This window comes from Callorhinchus milii, unplaced genomic scaffold (genome assembly GCF_018977255.1).
Source record: "Callorhinchus milii isolate IMCB2004 unplaced genomic scaffold, IMCB_Cmil_1.0 Scaffold1, whole genome shotgun sequence".
In the NCBI taxonomy this organism is placed as follows: domain Eukaryota; kingdom Metazoa; phylum Chordata; class Chondrichthyes; order Chimaeriformes; family Callorhinchidae; genus Callorhinchus; species Callorhinchus milii.
In genome coordinates this window covers 74455084-74476694 of record NW_024704742.1, presented here as the reverse complement: position 1 = coordinate 74476694, position 21611 = coordinate 74455084, and the positions used below count along the sequence as shown (strand labels likewise).

At 41.9% G+C, this 21611-nt stretch overlaps 1 protein-coding gene across 4 annotated transcripts in view; it reads right to left on the bottom strand.

The window, feature by feature from the left end:
- Nucleotides 1–1385: 1385 nt before the first annotated feature.
- Nucleotides 1386–21611, bottom strand: part of LOC103177656 (cyclin-dependent kinase-like 2) — a 39011-nt gene continuing 18785 nt past the window's right edge. For 2 of the 4 annotated variants that reach the window (XM_007891912.2, XM_007891914.2), the window contains 10 exons: nucleotides 19736–19930; nucleotides 19199–19377; nucleotides 16506–16618; nucleotides 15730–15869; nucleotides 14298–14386; nucleotides 10429–10555; nucleotides 9508–9839; nucleotides 8376–8520; nucleotides 6204–6348; nucleotides 3523–3930 (listed from right to left, as the gene is read on the bottom strand). In XM_007891912.2, coding sequence (XP_007890103.2) covers nucleotides 3704–3930; nucleotides 6204–6348; nucleotides 8376–8520; nucleotides 9508–9839; nucleotides 10429–10555; nucleotides 14298–14386; nucleotides 15730–15869; nucleotides 16506–16618; nucleotides 19199–19377; nucleotides 19736–19930 — 1692 coding nt within the window. In that variant the 3' untranslated portion in view covers nucleotides 3523–3703. Of the gene's footprint in view, nucleotides 2437–3522; nucleotides 3931–6203; nucleotides 6349–8375; nucleotides 8521–9507; nucleotides 9840–10428; nucleotides 10556–14297; nucleotides 14387–15729; nucleotides 15870–16505; nucleotides 16619–19198; nucleotides 19378–19735; nucleotides 19931–21611 lie in introns of those variants that run through there. The other 2 variants (XM_007891915.2, XM_007891916.2) reach the window with 2 other exon arrangements.

The window sequence follows — 21611 nt, the reverse complement described above, 5'->3', positions numbered from 1 at the left end:
GATAGATTGTTGGAATGGACTGTGGAGGGCGCATCCTGCTTAAGTATTAGGCGCAGGTTGGCGAGAGCCAAGGCTTGGGAACCCCAGAGTGTGAGTTGGGGTAGCTGCTGGAGTCTACCAACTAAAACCACATAGCTTGCCATTGATATTGATGCTTTCCCACAGCTTGTCCAGCTAGGACCACCCTTAACTGCCAACTCTCTACAGGTGTTCCACATAGACTATGGGTTTTGAGGCCTATCTATTGGTCTACGGGGAAAGCGCTACAGGATATGGGCAGAGATCAGCTAGTGTTTTTCAGGCGAAGTGACAGCATGTGCCTGGGGTGGGGCTGAACCACAATTTGCATGAAAGTGCGAATCATGTGCTTTCATTCAAATGGTATCTGGTGTCTAACATTAATTAATAATATTTATTATTAACATTGCATGTTAATTAACTATTGAGGCTAACATAAAAGGTCGCTTGGTTTAATCTGCAGTTTGAATTGATACAATTTGCACCTATTCAAGCTGCTACTAAGTTTTATTCCACCCCTTACCCCCCAAGAAAATATTCACCCACCACCGAGGTGCTTTGTAGTGCTCAAGCAAATAAATCAGAAAGTCCTGAGAGGGAGTGTAACGTGGCATCCAAAGCCTGTTTGTTTTCTGGTCTCGGAAGTGTCAACCCTACTGACAATGCAACTATCTAAACTCTACTGCTTTTTTAACAAATCTACAGCTGTTTTGCTGAATATCTACTGTGTATTTCTCCTGCAGGGTTAGCGGGTCCGTTGGTAATGTTTAGTGTGAACAAATCACTCTGAACATTGTGTGAGATATTAACTGAGCACTAGGTTTCTCATTCCCACCCCGCCCACCTCACAGAACACTGGCTCACATCAAATATAAAAAATTACAGTGATAATTTACACCGACATACATTATTAAACATCGCAAATTTACTTTATGTTATGTGTGCAAAATTGACCCAACAAGTGATTTCAAAACCAGGATTTTTTTTCAGAAATGCCATGCTTCATTTATACAATACCTTCATGTTGATTCAGTGAGAAATCTGTTCCGAATCAATGCAAAAGCCAAAATATAAGTCAGGCTTGAAATCTGAAAGCCAGTGATTCACACTGCAGGGCGATAGCAGGCTCTGCACTACATATCCTTGCCAGTAGGGCAGGGCAGGCAGCCAACCAGTTTTACAAGGCTCTGCTACTAAGTGACAGCCAGGATTTGCCTTGATTCCTGCAATTGTGCTTGTGAACATGTGTATAAAAAAAAACGTGTATGTGTGTAAATATGTGTGTAAGCATGTGTGTGTACGAGTGTATGAATGTGTGTACGTGCACATGTGTATGAGCGTGTGTGTGAACATGTGAGTGTGCATGTGTGTGTATGAGAATGTGCATGCTTGCTACTGGGTGTGCGAGTGAGTGTGAAAATCTGCATGTTTATATAAGTGTGTGTGTGAGAGTTTGGTTGTGTGTGTGTGTGTTGTGTGTGTGCACATACTTGGGAGTGGGAGGGTAGAAGACAGGAAGAAGAGCCTCCACTTAGTGTCTCCCTCCAACAGCATAAGAGGTCATACAAATGCAGAAACAAGCCCAGGTCCAGACATGTTGTAATGTAGAGCACTGGTTGGGAAGTACCATTATAAAGGCCTAATTTTTTTAGTGATTGGTGTAAGACTTACTCAAGTGTCAGAGGTTTAAGCACAGTGCAGTGAGCAGTGTTTGTAATTCTGTGTTTCAGGACACGTCAGGATCAGGCTCAGCTGTCATGTCCCTTGTGTTGAATGACTTGACTACATTTGCTCTCTGCACTCATCTGTGAACCATGGTCACAGGTGTTAGTGAAAGCAGCCACACCAACCGTACTTCACCTTGAGCAAAACTAAATCCTTCTGTCTGTCTGACTGCACCACCCTCCTCGAGTCTTTGAATTCTTTCTCACCAATTTTCTATCTTTTTATTTTATTTTTGTCTCAGTTTCTTTTTGTCTTACTTTTGCCCTCGCTCGCATTCTCTCTCTGTTCTGTATGGGGAAATCCTCCAAGTCAGGAAGGGATTTCTCACAGACCCCCGTCCACTCAACCCTTTATATATATATATATATATATATAGATATGTATATAAGGAGTCATTGTCACTTGTCAAACTACAAATAGATAACTGGGGTGGTGGGGGAATAGCTGATTTTCTAGGCTGAGCTGTGTAAGTTTGCTGTAAACGAAAGTGCATTAACTGGCACACTGAGCCCTCCCTCAGGAATGTGAGTCACCACCAAAACCATCCTGTGCTGTAGTTAGCCTTGAATGGGGAAGCTGGAGTTGGTATGTCCATCACGATCAGGGGCTCCCATACGGAAGGGAAAGCAGATTCAAGTGCTCCATGTGGGGAAGGCCGCCCTCTGTGGATTCATGCTGAGAAGTTAATGAGCTCTGGGAATAGAGTGAAAAACCTGTCAGAAATGCTAATCAATAAATTGAAATTCTGGAAATAAACAGCAGGTCAGTCCAAGCTTGAAGGGAAGTCAGGTGTGATTATTCAGAGAGGTCAGTCAGTGAACCTCTCCTGAGTCACACCCGAAGTGACTATCAGGGGCTGATCGACCCTCTGCACATTTAGGATTTATTTCTCATTTCCAGTATGTGTTTTTCTTTTTAGGAAAAGCAGTTTGACAGGGAATCAAGGAACTGGAATTTATTGTGGCAAAACACAAAACTCACAGTCACTGCACTTTACAGTAAACGTGAGTAGCACTTTAGGGGGGTTTTCCCTACATGAAAGGCTCTATCAAATCTAAGGATTTATATTATTTTACAGAGTGTGAATATCAGACTTACTTTACTTTTTCTTCCTTAAAAATAGAAATGTTCTGTGCAGAAGGTAGTCATTCAGACCATTGATTTTCTAAACTATCTTTTTTTTAAGTACTATATTAATATTGTTTTCCAGCTCTCTCCTATATCCCAGTGATTTTACTGCTCAGATGCTTTCCTTTCCCTTTTGAATACTTCAATTAATCTGGCCTCAATAGCCACTTGTGACAATGAATTCCACAAACCTGACAACTCTGTGAATGAACAAATTGTTTTCAATCTCTTCCCTGATTCTTTACCCAAGTTTCCTATCAGCCAGCGCTGAACTCTGTGCTCTTAAGTCGTGGAATGAAGTCTGAGTTCAATCAATGAGTTATCAAAAGGAAATTTGATGGATATTTCATATTTCTGCCAATCTGATGAAACGGACCAATCCCTCAAAATAATCTTAAAAATAACCTTGTATTTGATATAACACCTTATCACATTTTGTCAAAATGTTTCAAACTGCTTCATTGGGTTTGCCATGACGTGTAGTGACTATGTATTTTGTAGGCAAATGTGGCGGCCAAAGCTATAGAATGGGATAAATATTCAATAATATCCATTGAAGAAGGTTGGTACCTCAGGGTAGTGATACTGAGCCAAACACGTCAAAAATTCTAGGTTCAATTTCTGCTCTTCTGTGTTAGCTGATCTCAGGCAAAAAGGGTAGACAATATAGACAGCAGGAAGTATTTATTTACTCAGAGGGTAACCAATGAGAGGAACAGGAAGGGTGCATGAGGTCAGAATCCTGGCCTCATTTAAGAGAGAGCTTGAGGGTGTAACAGAATGACGGTATGTTGATACACTGGAAGGAAGGCCTCAAGGCTATTTTCTTGTATCAGTGATGGAGTTTGGCTCTTTTTCTGTTTCCTGATTCATCAGTGTTGTTTCCCTTCTCCCCCCAACACGTGCAGTAACAATTCACCAGAGTAGGGGATGCATATTTCATATAGACTCTTACTTGGGAAGCCAGACTGTGTTGATGAGGTATGTCCATGGCAGCCAGAGAGGGAATTCTGGATTCTGGGATTCTCTTGTTCTCCTTCTTGGGTTTAGAATGCTTGGCTAGGAAATATCAAACCCATTAGTGTTAACCTTCACAGAATAGGAATAAGACAAATGTTGAAGATCAGCTACCTCAGTGATGCTTTCAGCTTCATTTGGGTGAAAGAGAAAGAAAGGCTCAGGGCAACATTCTCCCAGTGCAAGAACACCAAAACATGGCAAAAAACTGAAGAAACCCAAGCTCTTTCTCTCTTTCTTGCCAACAATCATGTCGTGTCTCCTCTTAGCTCTGCTCACTTCAACCAAGGAAGCAACAACAACAACAACAACAACTTGCATTTATATAGCGCCGCTCATGCAGGGTAGCATTCCGGAGTGCCAAGCAGACGAGTCCATACAGTCTGAATGGGAACCACCCATTGGTTCTGCGTTTCAGAGGATTTGTTTTTTTAAAAAAGGTCACTCTGCTGCCCATTTCTGCTGCCTGGCTGTGTCAGTGAGAAACAAGCCATGTAGCCATTTTAATGGGGACTGTCCAGATCCTTGGGCAGTGCAAGGAGAGCAACCAGGAAACTCCCAGTATTAGAGGAATTAGCTATGATCAAGGATGATCCATGCTAGGGCAAGTTAGTATTGACAAGCAATGTATCAGAAGGAACCTTATAGAGGGGTATAACATTTTTAAAAAGATTGAGAAAGTAAACTCAGAACAATGCCTCCAGATGTACAGACAGCAGACTACATGAGAACAAAGTTTCAGGGTTGCAAAGGGCAAGTTCTAGACAATAAGTGTTTTTTACAGAGGGTAATTAACAACTAAACCAGGTTGGCAGAAATGGTGGTCAAGTTGAGGACAGTGGACTCGTTTAAAAAAACTGGTTAACGATGTGGTGGGAGGATGATAGGGTGGGGATCTTCACCCAAATCTTCCCCGTGATTTTGTGAACCTGTATTTGAATCTTTTGTGCTTGGCAAGGTTATGACTGAGCTTTAAGTGGAGCTCTAGTCTCAAGTACTTCACTCACATATTGCACAGAATTTAACACTGTGTCTTACTTTGGCTAGAAAACTAATAAATAAACATAGCTCTATTTCAATGGAAATACAACCTGGAGCACTTCTACTGATCCTAAATGGAAATCAGCTCAGCACAGCTGAGCACAGTGCATCCTCTCTTAACTGCCTGATATCTTAGTAAGGGATTCTGATACAATTCCCGCTGGGAGTAAATCATGCAAAAGAGTTTCCACCGGTCTGTGAGATGGACTGTCATTTACCAGAAGCAGTCCCGCAACTCAGGTTCCTGATACTAAGGAACCCTGTTAAGAAATAGTTTAAATTTCTCGCCCCCAGATGAGGCCTCGGGTGGGCAAGCGGGCAATGACAGGCGCGGGGGTGGGGGGTGGGTGGTCGAAGGCTCGATTGTTCCTGGCGCGGAGACGCCATTTCAAAATCTCCCGCTTAAACTGCCTGCGTGACATTACTTCCATTTCTTTTTTTTACCTTATCCCTGACTTCCTCCTTTGCCGTCCCGTTCATTATCTCTCTCCCTCTCTGGCTTTGGTCCAAACAAAGCCACGAGTACCCTCCCCTCTCTCTCCTCCTCTGACCTGTCTCCCCTCGCCCCGCCATGCCTGCGCGCTGAGCATGTCCTGCTGAATGCTCTGCTCCAGTTCTCTCCATTCGTGTTTTGGCTGCCGCCCCGACCCGATCCACCCCGTGCGTTTCTCACCTCCCGGCTCAACTTCTCAAATGCCCTCCTCGCTGGTCTCCCCAGGTCCACCATCCACAAAATCCAGTTAATCCAAAAGTCCGCCACCCGCATACTCAACTGCACTAAACTTCGTACCCCATCACAGCAGTTCTAGCCAGACTCCACTGATCCCTATAATCGAATGAATCGAATTAATTCTCACACTCATCTTCAAATCCCTTCATGTGCCGATACCTCCCTACCTCTGAGACCTGCTCATCCCCCAACCCACTACCCGCTGCCTTCTCCCGACTGGCTCCAGCCTTCTGCATGTCACTCGTGCCCTTTGTTCCACCATCAGTGGCCACTCTTTCATCCACTATTCCCCATAACTCTAGAACACTCTTCGTCTGTCCCACCACCTTGCCTTTTCCTTCCCCGTCTTCAAGTCGCGCCTGAAGACCTTCATCTTCGACTGTGCCTCTGGTCACCTCCCCCCTCTGCCCAACTTAGCGTTATGCTCCGTCACTATCAAACGCTCTGGGACACTACCCTGTATGAGGGGTGCTATATAAATGCATGTTGTTGTTGAAATAAAACCTTGTGTACTGCAGAAAAGTCAAATTGGACGTGCTGTTACCTTCTGCTCCTCTCAGCTCTGGCAGATGACTGCTGTTGGCCAGCAAATGAACCTCCTTCTCAGATTTAAAGAGCTCCCACCTCTTCTTGCCTGTGATTCCCACCCTTTCCATCATTGTGGCTCGTTCCAGTTTCTCATGTTGAACCTAAAAGAAGTTCAAAAGAATGAACCTAAAAGAACCTAAAAGGAGGAACACATGCTTGCTCCACACAAACACAGTAATATCACTCAGCACATGAGCCCCTATTTATGACAGAATGCATGCTCAAATAAAAGAGCTTGTTCAAATAAAAGAGTCCTGTAGTTCAGTAGTGGAGTCCTGTAGCTCGGTGATTAGAGCACTCACCTCGCAAGCGAGAGATCTGGGTTTGATTTCCAGCAGGGCGAAAACTTGAACAAGTTTCCTTACTCCACATGCCTGATAATAATCTCTCAAAGAAAAAAAACAAAAATAAATTGGTCACTTCATCCCCCACTGTTTGTGGGACACTGCTGTGCGCAATTGGCTGCCTTGTTTCGCCCACAAATATATACAATCAATTCACTTTACAGTATATTCTGTGGAGAGCTTTGAGCCGTCTCGAAGACGTAAAAAGCGAGGCTTATTATTATAACCCACCCACAGTGCAGTAGGGACTGAGCCTCATTCTGTGCTCTCAGATTTGTCTCTTTTTTCCCTAATTTCAGAGCATCAGTCACTAACATCCGCTGGAGGAGAAACTGGTTTCTCTCACACAGGAAAACAAAGAGAGATCACACTGAGCAGACTCACCAGCACCTTCCCAGTCGGTGCTCAGTGCACTTCTCTGACAGGCTGCTTCAGCAATAATACAGGGGGCAGAGTCCTACACAACAAGTTCAACTTGGAGTAATTTCCCTACATGTAAACATCTAAACCTTGAACAAGTTTTTGGTTGGGACGGGTTTAAAGTGATATCCGAGAACAAACTCATCCTGGACCAAACTGCTTTGATACAGCCACTTTCACCCAGTTCCTTTTAATTATTATCTGTACTGTGAGTGCCATTCGCTGGCAGAAGCAGGAACTGCAGGTGCAGTGACAGTTGTAAGGGAGGAGGAAAATCAGTCAGGGTTTTTTTTGGTCAGCCGGGTGAGTTGAAACATGTGGGAAACCCATCAGCATGCTTAAGTGTATCCAAACCAAACAGAATTCAATGCATCCCATCTACACATAGAAATCCCAGATAGATTGTTGGTATGGAATGCGCACTGTCACTGGAGGGACACATCCTGGTTACCTAATTCCGGAAAATATTAGGTGCAGGTTGGCAAGAGCCAAGGCTTGGGGACCCTGAAGTATGAGTTGGGGTGCTGCTGGAGTTTAACCAGTTAAAGCCACATAACTTGCCATTGATACTGCTGTCCAGCAAGCTTGTCCAGCTAAGACCACCAACCCGTTAAGAACATAAGAAATGCTAGATGAAAAAAGACCAAGATCCATCTAGTTTTCCTTCCACCTTCCTGGTGGTCGCATACACTTATGTTCCAAACTACCTATGTGCTATATCCCATAATGTTACTTAAAGTTTTGGATTCAAGCCCCATGGAACCAATACATTGGGTTCAATACTTGGATCCCACATAGTCTTAGCTGACATTTCAATGCAGCGTTGGGGGCATGCTACATTGTTGGGGGTGCCATCCTTCGGATGAAACATTAAATCAGCCTGCCTGTTCAGGTGGATGTTAAATATCTCATGGTGCTATTCGAAAGGGAAGAGAGATTCTCCTGGTGTCCTGACTAACAATCCCCCAAATAAAATTGGTCATTCACTCTGTGACTGTTTGTGGGACATTGCTGACGGAAAATGTGCTGCCGAGTTCGCTCACAAAATACAGTCATTCCACTCTACACTCCTGTGAAGTACTTTGAGACATCCTCCCAACACGCAACTATACATGGATGGAATAGGAAGTCAAAGACAAAGAAGGGAATAATTGGAGAAAAGAGAGAAAGAAAAAAAGGAATGAGTGCCTGGAGCAGAGGAAGCAAGCTCTGTCTATTGGATAAGTAGCACAGTGTTAGATGTCCCAGCTCTTCCCCTTTGGGGTATAACGAGAACCAGATCAGACTACATGAGTGCAGGCAGTCAAGGATTGCCCACAGTGTAACAGTGTGCAACAAGAGCTTAGTGAGGGAAATGAGCATACTGAGCAATACTGCTGTGAGGCAGCCCTTCGTGTGGAGAGTCCCTGGCTTACCGGCCCGTTCAGGCTCATGCTGTGCGAGTTGGATGGAGGTGGCTGGTTTGCTTTTTTCAGGGGGTTTATGTGTTTCTTCAACTTGTTGTTGACCCTAAAGTAAAATGGAACAGAAACAAGAGTTTGTGCTAAATAACAGCACCATCAACTTCTCCTTCCATCATAGTGTGAGGACCCTGGTAACTTCAGGATTGTTAGCAGAGGAATCAGGGAAAGGTGAGAAGGAATCTCTTCATTCAGAGAGTTTTTAGGATGTGGAATTGATTATAAGTGGCTATCGAAGCTGCAGTTTTTTTGGTCAGCCACAAAGCAGTGTTGCCCAGCATGCTGAGTTCCTTCACAAAGAAGCGTCTAATACCTGCAGAAATCCATCACCATGCTCAAGAGTATTAGGCACAAGCCAAGGCTTGGGGCCTGCAGTGAGTGTTTTGGGGTATTGTCGTCTAACCAGCTATTGAGAGCACGGTCTGGCAAACCTCTCACTGCTTGTCCAGTTGGAACCACCCTATCCATTAGGGCTTTGGCTTGCAGGGTTAACAGGAGCTGAGTGGGAGGATTCCCTGCCCCCAGTGACTGGTCTGCTCTTCCAAGTCCTGCAGATGAGCCAGGTTGGCTGCGCTGTCATCAGCAGTGACTTGGAATACTGTGAACGCACCTGCCTCAGGAACTGGATTAGAGACCGTCACAGAGGACTGGCTCCAGTCTAACATTTCTGTTGTCAGCTCATGAATGTTTACCTCCCCCTAGGAGGATAGTAACTGGTTGGTAGGCTGAATCAATAGAACATTTTAAAACAGAACTGGATAAGTACCTGAGCAGTAAAAGTAATACTGGATATGGAAAAAATTCTGGAAAGTGGCATTCATATTTAAAACAAAAGGAAACTTGGAAACACAATTCAGCAGTGGTCCTCCTGAGCTGAAAATATCGAGGTTTCTCTGCCCAGCGGGCTGGTCAGTCACTATCTGACAGAGAAAGGTGAATTCTGAGGGAAGGTCAAACCCAAAATGTTACCATATGTATCACTTGCAAACCAACATTGTGCAATGGCCTTGTTTCCTATTGTGACAGGTCCACCCACCTGAAGCTGGGTTGTGTTGACACAGCGACACCAGGGCTCAGGCTGACCCTGATGCCTGCGGTTGTGACAGGAGGAGGGTTCTGAGGAATAGGAGGGATGCCATTGCTGGGTGGTGAGCTTGTGTGATTGATGCTGCTGCTCAGCTCTCTGAGCAGTGCAGGGGATACCAGCTTGCTGGGACCGAAACCCTGCAGAGCTCCACTGTCAGCAGCCCGCTCGTTCATGTCATTCAAAGCTCGGTCCATCTGCCCAGCCTCCACTTTGGATGGTTTTGTTTTCAGCAGCTTGGTGTCAGATTTAATTTCTTTTGTCTTGACGTCAGAACTTGACTCCTGTATTCAGGGAGGACAACAAGAAGATCAATGCCCTTCCCCTAAAGGATCAACCAATTACTGTGTCCTTAGCACATCCACACTAACCACTATCTAACAGTGCACCGTGAAAAAGGACACAGTCATTGTATAAATTTACATTTCTTCTTACCCTGTCTAAAATACTGGATTAACAAACATTAACAAGTCATTAATAATAAGAATAATCCTTGTATTTGATATAGCCCCTTATCACGTCTTCGAGACGTTTCAGAGTGAGGGCAGGAGTGGGGAATGATAGGAAAGTGTTGAGAAGGAGGAGGGGCTGGAACAACAACAACAAGATTCCATTTATAGAGTGCCTTTCACGTCGGGAGGACGTCCCAAGACCTCTGGAAGGGTACAGAGGTCAGGAGCAAAGCTGAGTAACAGCAAATGTTCATTAAAGAAGATTGGCATTAATTAAATCAAAGGAAGAACTTTCTTAACCCTTTGTATTAATGAATATAAAGAATGTTATAAGAAAGTCAAGCAAGCTTTCCCAAATTGTGACTGGATTATTTCAGTGCCCGCTGACCTCTGCTTTACTAGTGCTTGTGTCTGGTCGTACCTTTGAACTGAACGACTTGTGCTCTTCTCCTGAGGGATAATCTTTATTTCTTTTCCCAATATTTGACTTCTTGGACATCGTAAGGTTCTCTCTCAGGCCCCTCTGATTTCGAGCATCTTGGGAAAATCTACTCAGAAGAATCAACTGTATTACTGCAACACGTTTGGTACTGTCGTAAATAAATATTTATTGCTTGCTGCCTGAGGAAATACAGGGATAATATTTGTGGTGTTCCTTATTTAACACCATCAGATGACAGCACAGCCCTCCAGATAAGTGACTATCATTTGTTTAAATCTCCCTGGATGAATGACATTTTGTAAACTTTATGCCCTATATCAATCTCTATGTTCCTTTTATTGTTGGTTATTTCTTTCGCAGGGATCTGCCAGGGATACAGCAAAAGTCTTCAGTCAAAATATATATACTTTATATATATTGGGCCAGAGGTCTTTGGCCAATTCAATCATCTTCAAAATAAGAGGGATGGTGGGGGCAGGGCACGCAGTGAAAAAGAAGAATCCACTTATCTGGAGGGTGTGTTGCCATTTAGTGGTTTACACCAACATTAAAAACACAACACAGTAAAACTCACATAAGTCTTATCTTTATAAATCGTATAATCTCTTATGTCCCATCCAGTTTCCTACCAAAAACATTTAGATTTCTTTGCACGAGCTTGCACTACTTGTATTTTATTAATCGATAAACAGTTAAAGTGTAAGGGCTTCTTAATCCCAAATAATCCTAAATCTTATGCAAATCATCTCCTAACTTGTAATGTCGCTGCCACACTTATCGACTCCCATTTACAATGCCTGTTTCAAACGTTGCATTGCAGGAAGTCTTAACTTGTCTTATCATGTAATCAGCTGCATTGAAGTACGCACATCCAAAACTCCATTGAAAGTGCAGAAAATGAGTACTTATTTACTGTTATGTTTTAGTCATAAAAAATCCAATTTATGCAAGTTTGCCTGTAACTCATGCTTTGTATAACTTATATTAAATGTTATGGTCCTGACTTTTGTGAGTTTTCTTGTACCACAAATTCTATCCCAAAGAAAACATGGGACGCTCTGCCCTCCTTTTCTTATGCTCCGTAACCATGGGCATTATCTTGCACCAGATGACCAAATTGATCTCTGTATGTTTACAGCATGTACACAGTTCTGAACACATTGCTAATTGTAATTTGGAAGCCAATGGCACCGTTCTTCTTCGATGCTATTGTAAATTCACTCCAAATTAAGGCTGAATTGAATACTTCCAAAATGCTAAGAAAAATGGTTTTAAGCCAGAGAATATTAAAGATATTTGTACCTCAGACATAAGAGAACACAACATTTATATAGCGCCTTTCCTGTCGGGAGAATGTGCTTTCACACAGCTGACTGGAAGCTCGAGCTGGGAGAGGAACAAGGTCAACTCACTAACTCAGCACCAGATGGAGCTCCTCCACTGAGTTAGCAGTTCAAATCACTGCAGAGATGTTTTGTTCATAAAATCACACAAGATTATAATAATAATAATAATAATAATCCTTGCATTTGATATAGCGCTTTTCACGTCGGGAGGACGTCCCAAAGCGCTTCACAGAATATACTGTAAAGTGAATTGACTGTATATTTGTGGGCAAACGCGGCAGCCAATTGCGCACAGCAATGTCCCACAAACAGTCGTAGATTGAAAATGACCAATTTATTATTGTTTTTTGTTTTGGAGGGATTATTATTAGGCGAGTGGAGTAAGGAAACTTGCCCAAGGTTTCGCCCTCTGCCTGGAATTGAACTCAGGTCTCTCGCTTGCAAAGCGAGTGCTCTAACCACTGAGCTACAGGACTCCGATTAGTTTAGATTAGTTCAGATGAAGAAGGTGCACCAGCCCATTTTATCTCATGCCTCTAGAATACCTACCTTCCTTCCGTCACAACTTACAGCTGTTTTTTTAAATGAGTCCAGTGTCTTGGCCTCAACCATTCTTCCTGACAACCTGTTTCACTCATTGATTATCCTCCGAGTAAAGAAAAACTGTCTGGTATCTGTTCTGAATTTGCTTTTTGCAACTCTAAACCTATGTCCTCTTGTTCTACTACCCTGGTGCATCCTAGAGTATTGACCTGGGTTTAATTTTTCAATCCCACTAAACATGCTATACACCTCTAATGACTTCCCCTCTTGGTCATCTTCTCTCAAGACTCAAGAGCCCCAGATTGTCAAATAGTTGCTCATTGCTCACTCCTCTAACATGGGTAATCATCCCCTTTGCTCTCTTTATTGCCTCTATGGCCTGAGCAGTCCCTTATGCCACGGTGACCAGAACTGTCTGCAGTATTCAGCGTGGGGCCTGACCAAAGCCCTGCACCACCTGAGTATGACATCTGGGGATCTGAACTCAACTGATTTAGTAATGTAGCCCAGCATCATGTTTGCCTTGTTCAAATTCAAAAGTGACTGCACATATGATTAAGAGGGAATAAAGTTGAAGGATATGGGAGAACAAACACCAGCCAGACTGGAGGGGCCGAATGGCCTGTTCCTGAGCTGTGTATTTAGGAATCTTTTGCTGCCTCACATTGTTTGTGAGCGATGAGTTGGGCCAATAGAAAAGTGCGGCCATTTTTTTTCACACTACGAACAACCCCCTCCTTTACACCCCTGTAAAAACACAGCAAGCTCAGGGCGCCAGGCCTCTGCACGCTACTGCCAGCTGTTTACTCGACGCTGCTACTGTGGGTGGAGTGAGTCCTGATGCGTATGCGGAAAATGGCCTTCACTCACTCCAAGACCCTGCTGTTGTGATTATCCATGCCTGTCACTCTCTTCTGTTTATTTGTGAGTGTGTCTCTCTGTGTCTGTGTCTCTCTGTGTCTGTGTGTGTATGTCTCTCTCTGTGACTGTGATTATGTGACTCTCTGCATTTGTGACTGTGAGTTTCTTTGTGTCTGTGACTGTGAGTGTGTTTCTCTCTTGTGTCTGTGACTGTGAGTGTGTCTCTGTCTGTGATTGTGAGTGTGTGTCTCTGTCTGTAACTGTGAGTCTCTCTGTGTCTGTGATTGTGAGTGTGTGTCTCTCTCTGTGACTGTGAGTTTCTGTGTCTGTAATTGTGAGTGTGTGTCTCTCTCTGCATCTATATCTGTGAGTGCCCATCTCTCTGCGTCTGTGAGTGTGTATCTGTGATTGTGTCTCTCTCTCTCTGTGGGTGTGTGTATGTCTCTCTCTCTGTGAGTGTGTGTGTCTCTCTGCCTGTGAGTGTGCGCGGTGGCAGCCCCAAGAGGCAGGAGGTAGTGACCTCCTGGAACCCCGCAGTCAGGACACTGGCTGATGTTTGGTAGATCTCCGGGCATTCAAACGTAGTGTGGAATGGGAACAGAACATTCACCCTTCAGGCCTGTGCTGAAGTTCTCCCCACCCCTCCCCCAAGTAGGCCACCAAGGTTTGTTAAAGAAAGCATTGATTGTTTATTAATGTGTGTTTTTTCTTCATGTTTATTCCTCATCAATAAAGTGAAAAAATATAGGTTGGCAGTAAAATATACCTCTCAATAGCAGCAATCAACTCCCCATAATTTTCCTCAAAATTTGGCAAATTTCCCAGCAATTTTTGGCAAATGTTTCACCAACTTTCTATCGGTGCTGGGGTTGAGTCAATTAACACCTCTAGATTTCTTTCAGCTTCCCCTTTGGCAAGTTCTGTCCCATCATGGAGGATTTGTGTTTCCTATTCTTAGTTCCTTTAGTACCTTATTATTGTATTAAACTTAATTTGCCGGTTATCAGCCCATGTGTGTATCCTATCAAGCTCACTTTGTAAAAGTTTTGCTGCTTCCACTGATTCCCTCTAATTTGATTTCTTTGTTTCATATCTCACCTTTTGGAAAATCCATCTATAGTGAAATAGTTATCGTGTAATAATTCTGTGCAGGCGGGTCTTTTATCGGGATCAATTTGTAAACATTTCTAAAATATAAAGAAAAGTAAAAAACCAAGAGCAATGTTAAATCCACAATCTGCGGTATATATACAGTGTAAACATTAAAGCAGATTCCCCAGATTTACACCACCTTCTGCTAGTGAATGATTCCATTACTTTTCTAATTATTGTGGTAACGGTAAGTCTACAGCTGCAGGTATGGTTCTGTAACCTTCTCTGATTGGAAACCACATTTGTTTGTTTCAAGTCTATCAGAACCTCATACATCACTATTGACTCCTGCGTAAGGTCTGCTACATTTTGAGGGATCTTATCAAATCTATTGTTTTGTGTCTTTCAATACCCTGGACTACAGTTCATTGTCCCAGGATATATGTTAGTTGTCAACACCTATGGCCTATCTGGAACATCAGCCTCATGGTATTACATGAGATGCTTTAGATGTTCGACAGTATGTTGCTTTTAACCTCCCTGGTAAAAAGGAAAACCTCCATGAGACAGTTATTTAATATGTTTACCATATTCTCTTTGTCCTCTGTTTAATACTCATGAGGTTCCTTTGTGGTTTAACTGTCAAAAAATTAGAAAGTGTTTTAATCTCTTTTCCTCCCTATCTCCATAGCCTTGTATCAACCTAACCAGTCACACTTTCCCTAAAAGCTTAGAAATTTTTCTTATTTTTGTAAACTTCCTTTTAATTTGTCTGCTGTTCCATTTTGGAGCACATTAACTTTAAGACAATAAAAATCTGTAGAACTCAGCAATAGTGATTAATTTAGGAAAGATAACCAATTGTTTCTTTCAGACTTTTCTCTCCTTTATTTTGTAAATTAAAATAAAAAACTCCAAACATATCTATGTAACTATGGGACTTTACGCAACTAAAGAAACGTGTGATTGTTTGTGCTTGGTTTGAAAAAGAGAAACAGAATATTAATAAACTTGCAATTGTTATATCACGTAATTGAAACATTTCACAGGATTTCACTGCAAAATGTAGTAACTATGTATTTGTAGGCAAAACATAATTCCAGATTGAGATTGAGATATCAATGGAGTTTAGTATAAGAGCCATACATTGACAAACAAGGCAAAATAGATGCAGGTTTGAGAGGAGAATCTAGTCACGCAGCCTGGGACATGGCACTGAAACATCCAAACTGCTTCACCAGATCAGTATCTATTTCACCCATTATTACAAGTGTAACAACTGCATTGATAACACCCGTTATTGCCAGTGAAACTACTACAATTGGTAACATCTGCTATTGCCAGTGTAAGTGGCATTAATAATGCTTAACATCACTTGTATCCATTGCCATCCCCAATCACTCACCAAAGCCACTGCAACATTCACTGTATCACTTACCTTCACTAAGTCTAACACTAAAGGGGAAAGTTTCGGATATCGATTTTGAAGCAGTTCAATGGCTCTGATGTCAGGCAGGTGCAGTCCAGCAAAGAGAGGGTTTTTATAGAAGAGCTCCTGGAGTCTGGGGGTTAAACTGCCTACCAGGGAAGCAAGGAAATAGTTGCGTTTTGAACAAAATAACCTTAGATAATGTTGCAAGGCAAATACAAAGGCAAGTCCTGAAGAAAGGTAGCGAGATTTAACTAAAAGATATTATGTTTCAAAAACCATAACATTGGAACAATTCATGCAGCAACTCTTTCATGAGCAAATTCCTAAATTTTCAATAAAATAAGGAGTGTTTTTTTTCTAACACTCTCAAAGTGCTTCAAATGAAGTAATATTTAATGGAAGATGGTGATGGAATTTCTATAACTCAACAGGAAAAAACTATTGAAGCTGAGCTCATGGCTCAGTTTACACTACAGTCCTCTGATTCTCTCATCATTGTTTTATTATCTATTTAGCCCCACTCCTTACTCTCTCCCCATAACCTTTTATTGTTATTATCAATATTTATCTGTGGTTCATACCACTTACATTACAGAACTTTCTATAACCAAATCTAAAACCACCTGGTAAAGATCAGCAATCTCAACAAGGTCATGGATTTGACCTATGGTGTCTCCCTGGTCTATACGTCTTATTAGACCACCGTGTGTATTTTATTACTGAGCCAGTACTTACAAGGCCTTCCACTGAACCCTACATTAGAGTCAAAACACAGCACTTACCAAAGCATTTCATTATGTGATATAATTGATCGATATCAGAGTCACCAGGGAAGAGCGGTTCTCCTGTCAACATCTCCATCACCAGGCAGCCTATCGCCCACATGTCCACGGCCCTGAAGACAATAGTGGTTACTTCATCATAATATCAGTTCATATCAGTAATATTAGTTATTCTGATTGTAACAATAACTGGGGTATGGTACAACTGTACTATCTGTATCACTTCTCAATGATAGGGCTCCTCAGTCTCCAAAAGACAGGACAGTATAGAAATTTATAAGAGGCTGAATCGTATAAAGCCACCACGGAATAACTCTTTCAGATTTGCCAACATCATGTAGGATATGATGATCAATTCTCCAGGATATGGTGAACAATTCACTCCGAGTTCAACAGATCGTCCTTGGTGGGATCTCTCTGTGGAGCTCACTGACATGTTCACATACAGAGCATCCATTCCCATTTGATCTGAGTTTTGAGTTGAATTTTCATTTATGATGTGACTTGTCCTATTCATCTTCAGCCGTTTAGTGTTTTTATTGGCTGTAAAACCAGTTTGTCAAACTACTTTGCCGTGTATAGAAACCAAATCTGCAAATAGGGCTCTGACTACCTAAGAGAAGAGGAGAAGTTTTAAAGTAAGAAAAGTAACATTAGAATAGATAAAAATAAACTTTAAATATGTAGAAACATTAAAATTAACTTAAAGTTAAAAAAAGGAGAAAGAAGCGCGAACAGAAAAAAAGGACATCAGTACAAGTAATATTTTTAATACGTTATACATATTTTAGTGCTGATGAACATGACAATAATAAAATGATCCTAATATTTGAGTAGCCTCATTATGTAATACTGGTGTTATTTTTCAGCATCAGTGAGTGACTTGAAAATGTACAGATCCAGTCAGCCCACAGAAACTAGAGTTTCTCTATAGCAGTCATCACTTGCAATGTTAAAGAGGTAAAAGGAGATACACCAGAAAAGGCAGGTAATTCTACTGTTAACTTTAAGACAATAAAAATCTGTAGAACTCAGCAATAGTGATTAATTTAGGAAAGAAAATCAATCGTTTCTTTCAGACTTTTCTCTCCTTTATTTTGTAAATTAAAATAAAAAACTTCAAACATATCTATGTAACTATGGGACTTTACGCAACTAAAGAAACGTGTGATTGTTTGTACTTGGTTTGAAAAAGAGAAACAGAATATTAATAAACTTGCAATTGTTATATCACGTAATTGAAACATTTCACAGGATTTCACTGCAAAATGTAGTAACTGTGTATTTGTAGGCAAAACATAATTCCAGATTGAGATATCAATGGCCGACATGGAGTTTAGTAATTTTCTCTTGAAGTAAGAGCCATACGTTGACAAACAAGGCAAAATAGGTGCAGGTTTGAGAGGAGAATCTAGTCACGCAGCCTGGGACATGGCACTGAAACATCCAGATACTGAATAGTAGATTGTTCTAAGGTATTAGAGTGCATTGGTCAGATCACCTCTACTGCTCACAGTATTCACTTAGGCATCACACCACAAAGGATCTTTGGATTAGAAAAAGTACAAATAAAGAGCAACACAACTGATCCCAAATGTAAGCAGAGATGTGCATATGAAGATTAGGGAAACTTAAGCTTTAGTCTAGACAGAATTTAAGAAGTTGATCCCATTAAAGTATCTAAAATATTAAATGGTATAGATAAGTTACACTCTGAAGTAAACCAAAAAAGTGGACCAGAGGATAAAAACAGATATGAATAAAAAGTGCATTTGTGGTAAAAATAAGACAAAATGGGTTTACTCAAGGACTGGAATGTTTGAAATCATCTGCCAAATAAAGTAATGGAGACAGAAATATGGGTTATTCAAAATACAAACTTCAATTAGATGTCATGATGATTATGACATTTGATAAATTGTAAACAACGACAAAGAGAAGTTTGATATTTAGTGGCAGCCAATATGTATACACCGAGTAGAGATGAGACAATACGCTGACCTACACCATACCAATGTTAAAGGTGGGTGGGAAAAACAAGCTGAAACGAAGGTTACTTGAGACTTCACTCAAGGTTGTAATAAAAAATGAGAGAAGGGCAGAAAAGAAGAAACAAAAATCAGGTCTTCTGAGCTTTAGTGAGTTGAGTTAATGGCCTTTCGAGGGGTTCAGTGGGGGACATGAAGCATGCCAATGTTTGTTGAGCAGAGAGAGTGGCAAGATCAAACACACTGAACTCCAGGACAAGAAGATTGAATTTGGTTCACTAGTGGATGGGAAGTCAATAAAGCTCATGAAACCTGGTGCAGTGGAGGACATGGGCTTGAGAGTTCTGGATGATCTGCATCTTGTGTAGGGAGGAGCTGGGGAGTCAGTTGAGCAGGTCATTCAATGGTCAAGCCATGTATGAGCCATAAGCATTTTAAACTAATATAATCTACAAGAATATTACGTTTAACAAACTTCACCACTTGGAAGTACTTTGGAGTTCCTTCAAGAATTTTTACTTATTGGGCCATGTCTGTGTAGAAAGACATGTCAATGTAAAAGTAGTAGCAAAAAAATTACAATAAGCACAAACCAGAGCCCAATGTTGAGCAGAGTGAACTTTTGCCATTGGATGCACAGAATAAGATGCCATCTCTTGCAGTTGCACACATGCCAGCCCACACCAGCCTTGATCAAACACCTACTTGCCATACTTGGTGTCCCCAACTAAGAGCTCAGGGGCTCTGTACCAGCGTGTGGCCACATAATCCGTATAAACCTCTCCAGGAGCTGCTAGTGTCCGAGCAAAGCCAAAATCACACAACTTAACCACACCTGACTGAGACACCAAGATGTTCTCCGGTTTAATGTCACGGTGTATGATCTGAAAGAAAATACAAGCATGATTATACAACATTATCATAAAACAGGGATCCTCCTGTGCTGGTTCCTAAGGGAGCCAGTCCTCCTGTACCAGTTACCAGGGGAGCAGGTTGCAAGGGGAGACAGTCCTCCTGTGCAAGTTGCTAGGGGAGCCAGTCTTCATGTACCGGTTGCTAGGGGATTCAGGCCTCCTGTGCTGGTTGTCAGAGAGCCAGTCCATCCCAAACTAGCACGCACTCTTTCCCAGAGTCACCTTAGTGTGTTCAGTCTAATCTACAGCCAGCGCACAGTCTCTCAAAACTCAACACAGACAGAGGGAAGAGCACAGAATGCACTCATACCTCCCCACAAACACTCACGTTGTGGCTGTGACAGAATCCCATCCCTTGCAGGACTTGGAAGAGATATTTTCTAACTTTGTTGTACCCTAATCCATTCGGGAACTGTTCCAAGTCATCCAGTACAGTGTTATCCACAAACTCGAAGACCAGATACCACCGTTTCTTCTTCCTGCACACTTCAAGCAGGTTCACCAGATTCTCATGTCGCAGTTGCTGGTAAAACAAAAGAACAAAATACAAACATCTTTCTCGGAGAAGCTGAAAATGCCAATTTTATCTGGGGGATTGTTGGCCAGGACACCAAGAGAAACTCCCTTTGCTTTTCAAGTAGCACCACGGGATTTTGAAAGTCCACTGAACAGGCAGACTGGACACCGTTTAACATTTCATCTGAAGGACAGCAGCTCCCCGGCACTGTAATGGAGTGTCAGCCTCGACTATATGAGTTCCACTCTCAGATATTAACAACAGCCACTTGGGCTGGCGCCCATAGAACTATAGTCTCTCAATGCTTACCAGGGGAGGAGATGGTGAAAATGTATTCTCAGATACAATCTGAAATGGAAACCAGAAATACATCTTGCATGTCACGCTAAATGTCGTAATTGTACTCTGGAATAAGATCATCACTGAACAAAAGCTCTTCTACACCAACATGATGTACTACCTCACTTTTAAAAGCTTACACAGCCTCACCCCACCCTACGTCTGTGACTTTTCAGTTAGCACATCATTACCAGTTCACTACAGAAAATACTGCATTTAAGACAACGCTGATGCTTGTTTGTGTAATGCTCCAGTAGTGTTTTGGAACAAAAGAAGCTCTCTCCAAACAGATTTTGAAGTTCTCAGTCTACCATAGCATTGTTGCGCATTTTTCATAGTTCATTTCTCAAACACGCTTAAAGGTGTTAAAGACTGGTGTGTGATGATTCACTTGTTGCTGAACTGTCTTTTTGCTCTGTGGTAGGAGTGCAATGGTCCATTGCCTTGTGCACTCTGAGGCTACAGTACTGATTATTTTATTTGATTGGTCCTTCAGTGTTATTTATTTAATGCGGAAGTGCCAGTCACTGAGCCTTTTGTGCTATCTCTATGGAGTTTCAGTTTATTTATCAGGGTAAATATTAACCTGCAGAGCTGAAAAGCCACTTTGTTAGCTGACTGAACAGTCATGACTTCATAACATAAGACAGTTTCAAACAAAACAATCATCAAACTAATACTCCAGATCAAACATTTTCCTGTGGATAATGGTTTGATAAAGCTTTTAAATTTGGATTAAATCCACATGTTCATTTTGTTTAAATTCTCACTTCCATTTTTCCTACCAATGCTCTGTTATTTTGAATTAAGTTCTATGAATGAAAAGTATAAATCTGGTGTGAACTGCACAATCTGAAAATAATAATAACGATTGTTCATGTCAAGAGGATGTCTCAAAGTGAGTCACCGGATTTATTTTAAAGTGGAGTGACTGTGTTTTGTGGGTGAATGCAGTGCTAAGTCTCACAAACAGCCATGGAGTGAGTGACCAACTTGATTTGAGAGATTGTTGGCCAGGACACTGGAAGAAACTCTGTTCTCTTTTCAAATAGTGCCATGGGATCTTTAATGTCCACCTGAAGAGGTAGACAGGATCCCAACTGGCACAACTCCGCCAATGCCGGCACTGAGGTGTCATCTTACACTATATGAGTTCCTGACCTGATGTGGGCTTGAACCCACAACCTTCTAACTCAGAAGGGAGAGTGCTACCCATTGAACCAGCGAGCCAAAATGATTGTGAAAGATTACCTGCCAACATTACCTTATGGTCATTTCAGCAGGACATTGATTCACATCACTGTAATCCCAATTCCTGAATGGTTATGAACTGCTTTTCTTGCCATTT